Source organism: Rhinolophus ferrumequinum, chromosome 15 (genome assembly GCF_004115265.2).
Source record: "Rhinolophus ferrumequinum isolate MPI-CBG mRhiFer1 chromosome 15, mRhiFer1_v1.p, whole genome shotgun sequence".
NCBI classification, from domain to species: Eukaryota; Metazoa; Chordata; class Mammalia; order Chiroptera; family Rhinolophidae; genus Rhinolophus; species Rhinolophus ferrumequinum.
The window spans coordinates 262,309-279,453 of record NC_046298.1 but is presented as its reverse complement, the minus strand read 5'-3'; the positions used below and the strand labels follow the sequence as shown (position 1 = coordinate 279,453).

The window sequence follows — 17,145 nt, the reverse complement described above, 5'->3', positions numbered from 1 at the left end:
AAGTACACAGTAAGTACAGTTCATTGGAGTAATTCTAGCTCAGTTCAGATTTTCATTTTAACTAATCATGTTGTCCTCACCCAGGCCTAGAGAATGTTGAAAACACAAGCTAGAGCCTTTTCTCTTGAATATCTTAATGCTTTCAGCATTACGTTTGTTATTTCCACCTTCATTTTGTTGCTTTGCCTCAGCCTTCAGCTGAGAATGAAACTCGTGTGTTTCAAAGCTTCGTTAATGACACCTGCGTCCCACCAGCAAAAATAAACTTCTGCCCACAGCAGCATTCTGACGCCCTGTGCTACTACTGTTTCCCTACTTTATAACCCAAAACCAGCACTATGATTATTCACACATAAATCGATGTTGCAAACCTGTTATGACACATTCTGAAAGCACTGTGATATCATTACTGTTGTTTAGAATTTTAGGGACATATTGGCACCTGCTCGTGACCACTGTTTACCACGCAGGTCAGATCAGTACTGCCGGGATCAGGTGAGCACCACCCGGGTCAGGTCAGCACCACCGGTGTCACGTCAGCACCACCGGGGTAAGGTCAACCACGCCGGGGTCAGGTCAGCACCACCGGGGTCAGGTCAGCACCACCGGGGTCACGTCAGCACCACCGGGGTCACATCAGCACCACCGGGGTCAGGTCAACCACGCCGGGGTCAGGTCAGCACCACCCAGTGTTGAGATGGTAACTGTAATAATGGGTCAGGTCTCTTAAGTGCAATCCATGAATGTTACAGAGATTCACATCTAAAGTCTCTGTGTGGCTTTGGTCCCACTGTTGGACTGGCTTTGACTACCTGCAGTGATGTAATTTTTCATACATTTCCAGTACTGAGAGTGCTAAGCACCCTTTATGTATTTCACTTTAAATCTTGGCAGACAGTTGAAGAATAAGTAACCTCTTATTATTTAGTAAGTATTTATTGTGTATGGGAAAAGAGGACCAACTAGAGATTTCTAACACATGCATCTGAGGTGAGGCTGGCATTCTCTGTGGTTAAAATCGCTCTGTGGACATGAATGGAGCAAGGCACCAGCCCTGGTAGAATCCTGAAGGTGAAGGGTCTCCAGCATCTGCCTGGGTTAGCATTCTAAACATCCCGCCTCCACTCCCCAGTCTTTTAGGAATTTATTATACATCACTAAAAGTTTATTCCAGCAGAGCCTAGGTGGTTTAGGGCTGTGTAAGACTGAGTGTACTTCTGTAGTGCCTTTATTGTCATGCTTTTCCTCACAGAAAAGTATTTAAAGTAATGTTTCTGGTTCTGAAAAGTCGTGGATGAGAGATTATTCCCAGGGTAAAGAAGTCAGTCTGTTAGTCTCGTGTTTCTTCATTTGGGGACGTGTCTGTTCCTTACATTCTCTCACTAACAGTCCCTCTCCCTGTGTGTAGACATCCTCTTTTTACTTCTTTTTTAATTCTCATCAACTGAAGGATTTGTATTGTTCCCAAAAACTCTTTACCTTGTGATCTAATCTTGCCTATTTTCCTTTAAAATTCTTCAAATCTAAATTACTGTTTTTGCAAAAATAGCTGCTAAGCATGTTTGTGAAATAAGCTTACGTGATGCTGATGCTGTGTGCCCAGACGGGATCTGCGTAGACAAGGAAGCCTGTTTTTTCAGTCGACATTTAAGTCAGTTCTGGTTTGTCGGCTTCGATCCCAAAACACAGTGAATGTGCTGAACATTCTCGGAACCCTCTGGTGTCTTCTGAAGCATGGAACGTGGCGGCTGACCACAGTGTCTGCAGTCAGAGGTCTGAGCTTCGTCAGAGGGAAGGTAGTGGGCTCAGCGCCCACAGATTGTATCTGAACGTCTGCTTGAAACTGTGTGTGGGGACCGGCGCTGTCAGTGACGGGTGCCACCTTCTCCCATCCTGTCTGCTTCTGTTCCTAACAGCCAAAGTCCTTTGCCGTGACAGTCACGGCAGCATCTACTGGGGTGGGGATGCAGCTCTCATTACAGGGTGAAGTGTGCTCCAGGATGAGTCAGGACGAGAAGCAGGACCAAAAGTGACACTCCGTACTGGCACAGGGCAGCTTCTATGTCAAGTGTTGAGAAGAAGCTTACCCTCATCCCCCAGTGTCTACTTCGTGTCTGTAATGCTGAGGAGATAGACGTCACCTCTGCTCCAGGGACACAGAGCTTCCATTTGGGGACCCGGTCTTTCCAGGTGTTCACTGAGGCTAGATTGAAAGGTTCATCGCCTCAGCGGGGGTTAGTTATTTTCTTTTTGAAGGGCTCAATGATGGCCTTTTATAGACTAAACAGACAGATCAAGGGGGAAAGAAAGGGCTTCACTGTAGGATGACACTTATTAATATGAGAGGGTGATACCAAAGGGATTGTCTTTCAGTGGAAACAAAGCCTTAATACACAAAGCTTTGCATGCTTATCTCATTGTGAAGTTGTAAACCGCTAACACCATTTAACAGACACTTACTGAGCACCAACTGTGTACATATAAAGTGGCGATCCATTGTAACTGCCACTATTCGGGTGGGACCTCATCTCAGCACGACTGTTTTCATTCTTCCACAATCTTACTGGTGACTCCATTGTAAGATTTGTAAAGACTTAACAGGTTTTAGTGGAAAACATTTTTAGAGTCCTAATTTTTAGTAAGAGAAAATGTTGTTTTATGCTTTTCTGTCTTTAGTTCCTTAGAGGAGTAGAGGCTTAAATTTAAGTATAAAACCAAGACTACTTCAGGATTAAATTTCTCGTTAATCCGCAAGGACATTTTTGTCGCAATCCGGCCCCAGAGTCTTCCCTCCGAGAACCAGGCGATCAGCTTGCCCGTGCCCCCACGCCTGGCCCGTGTGTCCACCTGGTGCCCTTGTCATCCAGCAGAGTGAAAGGCATGTGTTCTTGTTGACCCCTTTTCCTGGTAATGTTTCCTGGAGGCAAAGATGAAAAACCTGCGCTGGTTTGGGTTTGTTTTTTACTTTCTGGTACCGCTTTCAGCAAAACCCAGGTGGTACTTTTATAGGTTTTATGTGTAACTAGAAAGCACATTACTTCAGTAAGGCTAGATGTCACAGCTTTTGGTGGTCCGTACCTCATTCCTTTGTGTTCTTATAGCATTTCATTGTTGGTTCCTGAAATTCTTTTCTGACACTGCAATTAAGGTCGACCTGTAGATTTGAATATTTTGAGGTGTGACATTCTAATTGGCCTTAGGTGGTTTTCACCAGACACAGGGATGAAGCCTGCCTGTGCAGTCTTTCTCAGTGGGACAAAGTTGCCTTGCATTTCCTCAAAGCAGAAAGAACTGCTCTGTATTTTAAATATGCTGTAGCTGAAGTCCAGACCTTAAATGCCTATAGCCTCTTTTACATTTAATGAATCATTTTGTAGTGTTTGCATAATTCTGTAAGTCTGAAGTGTAGAGAAAGCAAATGTTCACTCATCATGATGTTCAGTTTACCCATTAGTTCAACAGGCAGTAGCTGGCTGAAGCTTAGAGCTTCAGAAATAAATGAGGATATTTGTTCCAAATGCCATCAGGTCTTCCTGGAATGACATTTAAATTATAGAATGTAAATCCATTTGACCTGTGAGTCCTTGTCATTACTTAGTGACATTTCTTACAGAATAAATTATTTGCAGGTTGGGCAGCCTGCTATGGAGCTTGACAGAACTATAGAAACAAATGATCCTTTCATTTTAGACATCATTTGTTCAAACATTGGTAAAAATTGCTTTGTTTTTCTATAATAGAGAAGTGTCGTTCAGTGGTTGGAAGCACATTGGCAGTTTTGGACAAGACCACAGACTGTCAGCAGACATAACTGAAGGAAGAATCACCAGTCTGGTGTCTCACGCTGCGTGTTTGGTGTGAAGGACACAATCCCTTCTCCTGTGCCTGTGAAATCTACCACAGAAAATATAAAATACAGTGAACCTGGGCTTTTGAAGTTAAGGAGGGGTGTGTGTGTGTGTTTCATTTCGTTCGACTTTGCTTGTTTAATTTTGCATTTGCATTACGGGCAAAGTTAAATATTTAAAGCAGCAGTGAAATATTCCCAGATTCATCGTGGGGCTGGTAGACAGACCCAGTCGAACAAGCAGAGTGAATCGTCTCTGCTGTGCTTGGACGTCAGTAGTGTTCAGAGCAGTTATTTCTAATCCATTGTCTAGGCTTTGGGGTACTTGTATTTTGCTATTTGCAACAAAACCAAGGAGCTTACTTAGTGAGCGCCGGTGAACACGCCAGAAGGCTGCTGCGCTGGCAGTTTAAAGAGATTATGTTTCTTCTAAACTCCTAACTCTGCTAATGAGGCCAAACCTTAACACAGTCACAGCTGAAAGCACTTTGTCCCATATTGTGCTCAACTTCCCCCATCACCTGTCTGCCTGCGGCTGGGGCACTCCGGTGCTGTCAAAGCACATTGGGGGAGGCAGTGCTTACCACGTCGGCACCATGCCCAATGCGTTGTCTTCTCAGCACACCTGCAGCCCCCAGCAAACGTCAGTAAATATGTGATAGGCTGACTGCTGGCTTGTTTTCAGTGTTTGCCTGTAATGGGAGCTGAGTCTGGCTCTGCTAGCCGGTAAGCTTGAAGACAGGTTATCATACCATGTTGGCCAGTCTAGCACGTAGTAGGTCCTCAGGAATGCCGTGGGTAGATTACAAGGCCAGCCATGTCTCTCTGCCAGCTATAACATGCATTGGGAACAGCTCCGTGCACCTCCCTAGCTCATCCTAGTGTATATTGAGAACAGTAACGCCAGGACAGCCTTGCAGTCTGAATGGACATCACCAGCTCAGATGCTGGGTTTGTCGTTTGTGTGGAAAGACCAGCCGGGCACTCCTTGGGCAGTAAGTGTACGGACCAGGCGAGTTCACCCCGCAGCTCTTGCCTGTCTCACACTCTGCCAGACATGTGCTCGTCCTGCGTCCTTATCTGTTTAGTTCAGAGGACCCAGAGACAGCACAGTACGTTGGGGCGTTAATAGGTCATGCTGTTGTGCCAGCGATTGCAGCGGATTGGTTGGTGCCAGTGGTGAGGATACAGAAGGAAGCAGGCTGGCATGGGAACGTGATGCCGTTTTCTTTAATCCACGTATGTCTGTGTTTGCTCTCCTTGGCAGTGATGACACGCTGTGACTCAGAGCCGCCCAGGACGGCACAGACTGTCTAGCAAGCATTCGTTGAATTAACTGAATTTCTGTAAACTTTTCCCAGAGGAACCCCGCACCTTCTCACATTGTCATTGAAACCCTCCTAGTCCCCTGACCGCCTGGGGCACAGGGCAGGAACTCCCTGGAAACTACTGGTTCTGGGGACGGAGCAAACGCCTCCTTGTCTTGTGTTCCTGGGTTAGCTTGTCAGAATGCTGACAACCTGTCAGCACAGCCAAGCTTACGTCACACTTTCTCCTGTTGGAATCCACTTTCTGGGCTCCAACACCAGTAGGTCAGTCCCTGTGTGGTCATAGTAACTCTGTGCACTTTTTCATCACTTCAGAAAGCTTATTGCAGTTCAAGTGACTGAGAATGCCATTGTTGGGGAGAAAATCTTGGGCTTTTCAAAAGTAAATTATTCGCAAGTGTTGCAGCTCGAACTGTGGGGTGTGCTGCTCATCTACGGACACCCTCGGGCCTTTGTGGGGTGACGCATGCTGTGGCCTCTGCATTAACTGGAATAAACAGGACGTCCTCCTAGGACAGATGAATGAACGGGGCTTCTGTTGCGAACGTCAGCCCCAGGGCGCCCTTCAGGCCTGTCCTCCAGCTTGAGAACAGTCCACTCCAGCTTCCTCTGTGGGGTGTGCTCTTTTAATGATTTTAGGTAGACTGCTCCCCAAAAGTCCACATCACATACGTCGCCCGAGCAGGCAGACTCCTCTTTCTTAACATGACATGGACATGTGTCTCAGTGCCCTAGGGGCCTATGTAGGCAGCTCCGTGCTGGGGACAGTGCATGGGGGGAAACGTGGTCGTGGTTGGGTCCTTCACAGTCAGTGACATGCAGGTTCCACGGAATAGAAGGGAATTAAATCGGCTGCTGAGATTCTTCAGCGAGGGAAGGAAAATTGCTTCACCGGCACCGGGGAGCCCTTGGCCTCTGCCGTGCCCCTCCCGCCGTGGGGACTCAGAGCCACATAGCCTGGTGGCATTTGGAAAGTGAGGTCGTGCTTTATCACTGGAGCGTCCTGTATTCCTTAAGGTACACATGGAGTTTTTCCTGACCAGGACTAAAGGAAGGGAATGTGGCAACACTGCTTCCACATCAGAAATGTGGAACCACCCCCACATTGAGGACTGCTGGCTGTTATGGAATCTTTCCGTGTTCTTTTGTTTTTACTAATTCTTTTCTTCTGAAAAGTAACCTGTAGTAATTTCTGTGGTCTCTTGCTTGTTTGAAACAAAAACCTTTGGAATTGACTCACGATCAGCTGCAGTCCTGGCTGTTAGCTAAATTTATACAGTGAGCGTGGCAGTACGGTGCGTCCTCTGTGTGAGTCTGCCCCTCTGGAACCAGGCGGGCGGGTGTGGGCTCCGGGCGGGAAGACTGAGCCCAGGCGACGCCGCCTCCCAAGACAGCTCGTTACACAGCAGACCCAGCAACACAGTCCGTCGGGAGCCTCCCAGCCTTGTCAGAACACAGGCTCGTCAGGTGGGCAGCGCCACTCAGGATCTTTAGCAGCGTCATGTTTCCCGCCCTCCATGCATTCCCTGCCCTCGCAGGGTGGTCCCGAGACCCATGGGTGTGGTGCTACTTGTGCCAGGAAACCTGAGTGGCTCACAACACCCCTCCATTAATCTTTTAGCTCTAACACCCCAAGGACGGCTGTGTTTGCGGGGAGCATGCAGCTGCTGGCCGGAGTCAAGCTGTGCACGGGAAGGACGCTGACCAACCACCCACACTTTGAGGACAGCAGCCTGAGGGAGCGAACCAAAGCGGTGAGGCCCTCCTGCCTGGCCCACCCAGGTGGGGTAGTTGGGGCAGGTGGGGCAGCAGAGCGGACGTGCGCAGGGCTTGTGTCCCCGATCCAGACATGCTGCTGAGCCGTCCAGTCCTTGGTTAGAGGAACTAAGAGGAAAAATACCTGGAGATGCACAGAACGCAGCATTTGAGAACATCTCCGAGGCTGGGAGGGAAAGAAGCTCACTGGTCACATGTCTGTGGACCTTCCTGCTTGGTTGCAAGTGTGCGTGTTCATGCATAGGTGACGCAGCCACATTGTTCCCAGTTCAGAAAGTACAGGAGGGGATGTAGTGAAGGGGTCCCGCCCCTCCTCCGTCACCGCCCCCCCCCGGCTGCCTTCCCAGGCCCTGCGCCCTCCCGCAGCGCATTGCCCGCACGTGGACTCATCTCCCCCGGGCCCCCTGAAGCAGTGACTGACCTGTCGGGGCGGCGATCACACATCCGCACCCTAACATGCTGCTTGTTTTCCAAGATGCGTAGAATTTTGTTAGGTGGGTGTAGCGTGTTGCCCTTGACCATTTAGGTTGTCCCCCTGATGTTCAGGATCGTAGAAACAGTTCCAAACAGGAGCCGTGTGCACACCAGTCTGCACAGCGGATATCGGGAGGCGGGGTTCTGGGGGAGGCCTGGGTCCTGGGGAGCGGGGCCACCACACTGTCAGGCACCTGCACACAGACCACAGCAGGACGCGCGCAAGTCGTCCCCCTTGGTTCTCACCAGCCATTCAGTGCTTTAAGACTGTTGATGTTTTACGTCAGTCACTTTGTAATCTTGGCAGCTGCAAATTAGTTGAAAAGCCTTGTTTGCGGTGTTTTAACTAGCCTAAAAGCAACAGATTTTTACTAAATCCCATGTTTCTTATGAGAATTGTCTGAACCTAGATTCTGCTAAAATGGGAAGTTTTCAGGTGGCCCCAAGTGTTCCTGATCGCCCGCATTAGAAGCAGCAGGAGCGACCTGGTTCCCAGCTGGGGTGCAGCGGGAGGTGGCTGGGTGTGGAAGACATGCGTCACGTACAGCGAGTCCTGTGCCTTGTGCTCTGACTGACGCCCCAGGGGCCCTGGTGCCACTGTGCGGGCTGTGGGCGGGGCAGCGTCAGGCCTGGCAGCAGGAGCAGATGAGCTCCTCAGGCAGACACAGGCTCTCAGGACCCAGCCCCCTACACCAGGGACATAGCATTAGACACGAGCGGGCAGCAAAGCAAGCCGCTCCTCTCTTCACAGCACACGCATGACTGCCCAGAGCCAAGTCCCAGCACCGGCCACACTGTTCACTCAGGGCAGGTGCCACCAGGCGAGTGGGGACCCAGTACCTCCTAACCTGCCTGGGGACCAGACCCTGCGGGGTCCTTTTCCCTAACTGCCCTTACCAGAAGCTGAGCCTCCTTAGACGTGTATGTGCCCCCAGCTGCCATCAGCCCAGTGCACCCTCTTAGTCTAAAGGTCCCCTTTTGAAAGGTAGCGGTTGTGTCTTACTTGCTCAGCCCTAGTGCTAGGACACTGGAAGCATCGGGTTGGCGTCTGCTGGTGAACATGCTAACAACTCAGAATAATCGGGTCTGGCTCCAGATGGATTCAGCATGGCTCGCTCACCATCCCCAAGACTGTCCTGACAGACAGTGTTCCTTTGGCATTTCCCCCACACGCTCGCGGACTGCAGGAGGTGGCCTGCATGGGACGGGGCGGGGCTGAGGATCGAGCCCAGGGGAGCCACCTCACTGGCTGGCCACTGAGTGCTGTCCCCCCGCCCCGTTCTGAAGGTTTACCAGATCTATGCGAAGAGGCCTGCCGAGCACGTGCACGGCCTGCTGCGCTCCTTCGGCACCGACTACGTCATCCTGGAGGACAGCATCTGCTATGAGCGGAGGCACCGCCCCGGCTGCCGGCTTCGCGACCTGTTGGACCTGGCCAACGGCCATGTAAGCATCCCCCGCCATACAGACTGTCATGACCAAGCACACCTGCAACTCCCCACCGTTAGTGTCACTTTAGTGACAGCCCCGGGCTGGGCGGGGCAGGGGAGCTCCAGGTCTCCGAGCTCAGGTCAGCACGCCACCATCCAGTGGCTGTGTCAGGCTCTGCATGAGGTGTATATGAACGTTCTGCTGCTGATACGAAAGTGAACCCTGGACCAGCCAAGCAGGCCTTGCTCCAAAGCATCGCCCTGCTCATGCAGGAGTGACAGCAGCCCCATCTCTGCCCTGCCAGCCCCCATGGGTGTCCCCTTCTGTCCGCGGCCACACTTTCACAAAGGTGGCTTTCTCTGACCAAGCTTATACTCCAGAGCAGATAAACCTAGCCTAAATTGGAGGAAAATGACTGTACAGAATTTGAGGTTCAGGACACGTAAAATCTAATCTCTTAGCAAAGTTCAAGGGTATAGCACGTTGTTCACTCTCGCCACCGTGCTGTGCGCTAGACCCCCAGAACTTCCTCCCCTTAGAACCGCAGGTGTGTCCCTTTCACCCACACGATGCTCTAATTAACTGATTGTAGTCACTGCACCCGTGTGTGTCAGACCAGCTGGTGTGACTCTAGTACATACAGCTTTGTCAGTCAGGCCTCCATAAAGCTAGGGAGGAAGCATCTGAGATGCACGTTTGTGCCCAGAGCACAGAACTGCCCATAACTGTCTTGAATTCAGAGGAGGTACAGTCAGCAAGACGTGCGTTTAAATTGTGCTTCGTGTTTAACTTTTAACCGGGCAACTCATGGACTGTCACGTGATTGTTTGAATTTCGTTTTTGTCAAGGAACAGTGCCGTACGTTTGCTAACAACAAGGACACCGAGTCCAGTCCCAGTTTTGACAGAGGTCAGAATGACCACTGACCACTGTCCTCCTCAGCCTGGGCTGACACTTAGTGGGGCGTGGACCAGCTGATGTCCACGTAGCCACTGACCTTGAAATCATATCATTTACATTCACTAACATCATTCTTAAACCCAACCCCTATTTCTACTTCTGTTGTCTCATAAGTGTGTTTGTTTTTTTTTGTTTTCTTGTGTGTTTTTTTTTTAACCAAATTACACTGTGTCGTTTTGGCTGTAGACGATGGATGGACCAGTACAAAATGATCCGGATTTGAAGCCTGCAGACCACCCCCGCTTCTGTGAGGAGATAAAGAGAGACCTGCCTCCCTACACAGTGTTCTTCACAAGAGTATTTCAGAACAAAACATTCCATGTTTACAAGCTCTCCAGGAACAAGTAACAAAGCTCTCTGTTTGTCTCTATTTTTGATATGTGAAACTCCATCATAATGAAACTGAATAGATAAAGTTTCATATGTAATTAGGTAGCTGTACCTTAAAGCTGTGAGATGAGTAAGTTCTATAGATGTTTACACGAGTGTTTCCATCTTTGAAAGTATCTTGTACCAGCTGGTGTCTTCCGTCTTGTCTCTGCCTTTCCCGCTGATGTTCTCTGGCCTGAGAGTAACCCAGATGGGTTCCCCATGGGGCCTGAACCACACGTGTCGTGTGAACCCAGAGTGCAGTCAGGATTTCAAATACTATTAATTTTCAGTTGACTTAAGACATGATGGTTGAGTTGAATTGAGGGGATGCGTAATTAAATTATTTAATGTGATTTCACTAGTCAAGACCTACTAGTGGCTTTTTAAAAGCTCATTATTGTCCTGTTTCACCTAAAAATTTTATAATATTTTCCAATTATCATGCTTTTAATATTTCAAATAATCATGTTAGGTCTTTGTATATGACTAATACTTGTGCTCTGTCTGAAATGTAATGTGTAGCACTTCAGTGATATGTGTCATGTATTAACTGTGTGCATGTGTGTGTGCGTGTGTACACACATGTGCGTGCATGTTTTAATGCTGGACACAGAAAGGTGTTTCAAGTTCCAGATTGTATGTCTTTAAAAAGTGAAAATGTACTAAGTCGTATGTAGCCATGTACATGTTACTGTTTAGTGTCATTATTGTAAAACCTGTTGATACTGTTTAACCTATCCTGCAAGAAAGATAATTTTTCTTTATTTCTTACTTGTTTAAATTTACTGGGTTTGCAAGATTTTGTAAAGTTTTTGTTTCTAGCCTTTGTATTTTTTTACAGTCTAGAACCTTACAAAGTCTGAATATTTTTAAAATATTGTATCTTAACAGTTTCACTAATACGGTATTTTTGGCCGAGAGCGTTTTCGTACCCAGTTCGATTGCGGTCTCCAGTCTCACTGTGAGGGCTTTTCCTCGCTAAAGGCAGCAAGTGCCTCTGAGTCACGCTTACTCGTAAATAGCGACAGAGGGTGACGTGTAGCTGCTCAGAATTTTTGATAATTGCTTTTATAATTAATTTCTAATCATGGGGACATGTGAAAGTTGCTGGTAAAAAGCATGTTGTGTATTTAATTAAATCAAGATGGCTAATGAAATTAACTTTCTCCCCTGTTCTTACCAGTCGGAAATGATTTAATGTTTCTCCTTGCAGTTGGACTGAAGTAAATTACCACAGGTATCATGTGTTCAAATGATTTTATATTCACTTACTACTTATTAAGCAGCAGTCTAAGGGAAATTTTACACTGTCACGTTGGACTCAAGGGTACTCGGCTTTTATGAAAACTTAAATACAAATTGACGGTGTCTGGGTTTATTAAATTATGCAACTGAAACTCCCGAATTATATCTTTCCTGTGTCCCTTAATAAGGTTGGAGACCACTGCAGTTAAGGATAATACAGTAATACAACATTTTAGTCGGCCCCACAACTTAAGGAAGCAGCCGTGCTCACGTCTGTGGTAGCCGCAGCGTGCGAGTGCCTTACTCTAACGGGAACCAAGCACACGGAAGGTTCAACACGTTAGACTATATACTTTCATTTTTAAATGCTCTGTTACTTTCCCAGATATATTTCAATTTATTTTAAATATTCCTTTATTCATTAATGTAAGCGTTTGGGTATTTGGAGTCTCAATATACAAGACAGGTGTACTTAAATTTTTATGCTTATCATCACTGTCTTGATGACATGCAGTAATCTTTCCTCATAGTTTAAGTGCCATGTGGCCAACACGTTTAGTATTCAGTCTTTGGTGAAAAATAAAAAGTGCCAAAAACAACCTTGCAAGACAGAATCCACACTGTGACCGTGTAGAGCAGACATTTTTATTTCCCATGACCAAATCCCGTTAAGTATGTGTAGTGCTCATGAGTGTTCCCTTTTATGACCTTCTCACAGAGCACGTGGAGGAAAAGGACTGACCGCTGGCACCCCACCAGGTGATGGGCGGCTTCAGCTCCGTACCACACAGACCTCGGTGACTGTTAGGCTTGGGTCATAACCTCAGATTGTAGCTGTGTTGTATGGATAGAGTAACCACTTGGTTTTGCTTCAGAGCCATCATTGAGAAGACCTTCTGAGTGCAGTGGGTGCACTCACCCCCACTGCACGGCTCCCAGGTCCCGGACAGACTGTGTCCCCTGTGAGGTGACTGCGCCGGCACCACTGGGCCTGCCCGTCGGTATTCTCACAGCGCCTGCTCCCCCCCCAGTCCTCTGTGTGTCCCATTGCTTATTGTAAGTACTCGACTCACCGTAAACTTAGCAAACGGGTAAAAAGAAAGGGTTATTTCTGAAAACATTTACTTGAGTGCTTTGATAAGATTTGATAAAGGTCGAATTGCTGATAAAAATTTCTTTTAAATTAGGTGTGGTTGAGAAAATTACAAAATTTTGGGAAAACATAAAACTCAAGAAAATTCCTGAGCTTAGATTGCTTCATAGATCCCTTCAAGTACTTATTCCACTTTTTAAAAATCTAGACAGGGAGGTGTTAAAGAGCACCCACGTCGTATCCTTGGTGTGATTTATGCCAGAATAGATCTGAGTCACGGGCCCCAGGGGCTCGCCGGAGCGTGCAAAGACACCCTCGGTGTCAGGGGGGGTCGACTGTAACCCGCCTGCTTCGTGAAATGACAATGATGCTGATCACAGTGGCCAACAGAGATTCCACTGTACTTGAAAGATTCTGTCACTTTTATTACAGACTTTTAGGAAATAAGACTTTGTTCCAGGTACGTTAGCCAGGAGCAGAACTGAGTGTGATTCAGGCCATTTCTTGTGTACTTGAAGATGATTTTCTTGACCTTAGTGACATCCACTGGGTGTATGTGTGTGGGGGATATGTGTGGGGGTTGTGTGCATGTGTGTGTATGTACCTGTGTGTGCATACATGCGTGTGGTGTGTGTGCATGTGTGTGTGCGCACGGGCCCGTGTGTGCATGCTGCCTGATGGCAAGTACAGATGTCAGTATTCTGTGTGGTTTGCATATTTCCTCCACAACTAACTAAAAATGTTTATTGTGATTGCACGTGAACTTTGTCACATAACACTTTTATCTTTGGCCCAAACCTACCTGAATTTACATTAAAACAGCCCACTTCTTAAACCCTGGAATTAATAGTAAGATATTGAAGTGTTCTCAGATCGTGTCTCCTGGTTAATATGCTCACAAATACTTGGCCTGTGAGAACCTTTGGCCTAAAGTAGAGTGTTGTCTGTTGATGGAGAAAAGCTCTTAGGCTTTCTTTCTTGTGACAATTGATTTTCTGTATTTAACATCCTGTGAGGAACATCCTACAAAGAGCTTTTATAATTTGTTGCACTGAACTGTATGGAGATTATATACTAAATAAAGCTCTTTTAAATTACACAAGATATGCCTTTCATTTCTTTGAAGGTCAAAAATCAAGGCACCGCCTTATTGAAGTGTGTTCAGTCTGCGCTAGAGGAGTGTAATCGTGACTCTGGGTGTTCACTCCACTTGCTAGTGTTGAAGGGTTTTCCTCACAGACTTGGTTTGACAGCTGCTTGTCGGTCCCACTTGAACCTCAGGGTCCCCAAGGAGTCCGTCAGCAGTTTATCCTCAGAGAGGTGAGTGCTGTTTGCTGGACCTTCGGACTTGTTTCTGCTTCCTGCCTAAGTCCTCAGCCTTCTGTAATTCTGGAAGATGGGTGGTAGCCCACATTTCCGGTAAGAGTGTGTTGATAACAAATGTGCTTGTTGGGTTTGAAATTTCAAGGAGAAATACTCAGAGATGATAGGGACTGGCAGTGGGACGGCAAGTACTTTGTGCCGAGTGTTTACACCTGAGCTGTAAGTGCGCTCTGGGCTGGAGGCGTCTGTAGCGAAGGAAGGATTACAAACAATGTAGGTGAGTGAGAGACGGCATGTGAATGGACCAAGCATGTGACGGTTTGACATGTGACACCATCAGCTGGCAGAGAGAATGCTCTTTCTCTGCCCCTCTTTTCGGAAGAGGTTTCTGAAAGTCAAATCATAAACCTTATCAGTTAATTTAATATAGAGACGTTTATAGGATTTTTTTTTTCAAAATGCAAGTACTAGAACTACAGTGTAATGTGAAATCGATTTAGTGGAGTATAAATAACAATAGAAGAGAAGCAAAGGGAAGGGGGAATGGAAGTGGCAACGTAAGAACATCGAACCTGTAGAGAATTTTTATGAGTTTATTTGACCCAAACTGACAACATGTCTGAAAGCAAGATCTCAGATGAATGCTCCAGGGGGTGACAGTTCGCCGTTTCTTTTACACATTTGGAATTAGGGAGGGGACCTAAGGAAAATCACATGGAGGTGGGAGGGCAAGGCAGGGGTGGATCACAGGGCAGCTGACAGGACTGTGTACACTCCTGAGGGTCAGTCCCCCTTCAGAGGGGTGACTTCTGGCATTCCAAAGGTGTGTGATTCTAGATGCAGGGGCCTGGCTTAAACCTTTCACCGAAGAAGTTCCAGGCCTGGGACGTGACCGCCCACCCTTGGCTGCCCAAGGGGGGAATTTATGATCAACCACCCTGTGAGGCCACCTTCCTTAGAACCCCTCTTTTCATCCGCAGTTCCCCCTTTTGGTCATAAATCAGTCCAAAGGATGCATTGATGGCCAGCCTTTTGGTCGAATAGTGTGGTCTCACAGGCCTGGGAAAGCTCCTTCCTAGGAGGCCTCAGTGTGGACGTCGTCTTGTTGACCATTGCAGGTGGGGCAGCACCCGGACCATGGGCTGTGCTTTGAGGCCGAGCTGTCCCAAGAGGGGAAGGATGGCTAAGTGGAAGGCAGTGGGGCCTTACGGCCTTCGTTGCAAGAAAAACACCACGACACCATTTCTATCTGTGCGCCACTGTGATCCGAGTTGTGCCCTGCCTCATTTTCCTGTATTTTCATCTATAGAACATTTACATGAGCCGTGAAAAGAATTAATAGTCGTCTTATACATGTTCATCATGTCCAGCAGTTGGACTATAGAGAAACCCAAGGAACAAGAACGTAGCATTAGCAGACAGGTAAAGACAAACCACGGTGTCTGGGTTTAACCTCATTCTGGGGCACACAGGCCTTCCATGTCTTAGGACAGTCATCTACCTCTGCTGTCCGCGGCTCCTCATCCTGGAGGAGCCTTTGACATCTGTATGGGGACAGATGTCCACTCACGGTTAGGTGCCTGACAAGTCCCCTTCTGACAAAGCTGGGGAGTGCCTTTGATTTGGTGTCCTTTCCAGTAACAGGATCCCCAGGTGCAGTCCATGGTCTTCAAGGCTTTTGTCTCCTAGGAGCTCGTTGTGAAGGGAAGCGGTTACCTGCTTGGCATCTTCCTGGCAATAGTGGAAGGTGTCTCCTTTCAGTAATGTCAGCTTGTAAGTTCCTTCATCTAATTTCAGTCCAGCTGAATGCACTGATGCATGAAGAAACGCAAAGACTGAGAATGGGGTTTCCCAGGGAGCTGGGAGAACCAAGCAGCCATCTCGGGCACATGTGATCCAAGACTGGCCATGAGTTGACAGTTTTAAACTAGCTTGGAATTTTTCATAATGAAAAAAGGGAAAATAGAACCAACAGAATAAATCAGGAAGCTTGGAAGTTTGAAATTTAAAAGATAGGACTGAAATCAATCAACTCGGGAAATAGTAGAAAGGATAAATACATTTCCCCAAACAGCTAGTTTTTAAAAGCTAGTTCTTGTATAAAAGATAAATGACATAAACACCTGATAAACCTGACCAAGAAAAATATACAAGATTTAGGAACGTGAAGGAAGACAATCCCAGAATCAAGATTGGTAAAAAGAATTATGTGAAATAATATATGTAATTCTGTGGCGAAAAACAACATAAATTGAAACCCTATAGGAAATGGATGATTTCCTAACAAAATAGAAATAGTCGAAATGGCCCCAAAAAGAAATAGAAAACTTAAATAGACAAGAACCATAGAAGATCTGGAAAGATACCCAAAGATGCAAAGGACACTTGGACAAGAAGGGTCCACAGCCAAATTCTAACTTTTAAAGAAGGAATAACTCCATATTTATCTAATCTGGGCCATAAAAAAATAAGGAAGACTCCCCAGTTTGTTTCAGGAAACTAGTCCAGTTTCTTTTTAACTTTTTTTAAACTTTTAAAAATTTATTTTAAGTGTGTTTTCTAGGACCCATTAGCTCCAAGTCAAGTAGTCATTTCAATCTAGTTGTGGAGGGTGCAGCTCACAGTGGCCCATGTGGGGATCGAAACTTGTTAAGAGCATCGCACTCTAACCAACTGAGCTGACTGGCTGCCCCGAAACTAGTCCAGTTTTAACACCAGAACGCAACACAGTGTATTAGTTTTCTATTGCTACATAATAAATTACCACAAACTTTTAAGTTTAAAACAGCATACCTTTATTATCTCAAAGTGTCCATGGGTCAGGAGTCAGCACAATGTGGCCGGGTCTCACAAGGCTTCAGTCAAGGTGTCAGCCAGGCTTCTTGCTCATCTGGAGTTAGGGGTCCTCTTCCAAGGTCGGTGGCAGAACTCAGTTACTTGTGCTGGTAGGGCTGAGGCCAGCCAGCGCTCTCCACAGGTACTTCACAGCATGGGGTTTGCCTCAAGGCCAGCAGGAGGGCATCTCCCTCTTCAAGAAAGTTCCAGGTCCTCTTTGACGTGCTTTCACCTGAGTAAGTCAGACCCACCTGATCTAATCTGTATTTTTATTAACTCAGAATCTACTGACTCGGGACCTGAATCGCCTCAGCAAAACCCCTTCACCTTTGCCATATAATCATGGGAGTGAATCCCATCATACTTACAGGGCCCGCCCATACTCAAGGGGAGGGGATTTGGGGGCCATCTCAGGACTCTGCCTACCACAGACTGGTTAAAAAGAAATGAGGGTCTGGCCA

General features: G+C 47.1%; 1 protein-coding gene across 2 annotated transcripts in view; it reads left to right on the top strand.

Moving 5' to 3' along the window:
* DPY19L3 (dpy-19 like C-mannosyltransferase 3) overlaps window positions 1-12,075 on the top strand; it is a 40,394-nt gene extending 28,319 nt beyond the window's left edge. For both annotated transcript variants that reach the window (XM_033127242.1, XM_033127241.1), the window contains exons 17-19: window positions 6,797-6,929; window positions 8,713-8,871; window positions 10,003-12,075. In XM_033127242.1, the coding sequence (XP_032983133.1) occupies window positions 6,797-6,929; window positions 8,713-8,871; window positions 10,003-10,164 (454 nt within the window). In that variant the 3' untranslated portion in view covers window positions 10,165-12,075. The remainder of the gene's footprint in view (window positions 1-6,796; window positions 6,930-8,712; window positions 8,872-10,002) is intronic.
* Window positions 12,076-17,145: the final 5,070 nt, after the last annotated feature.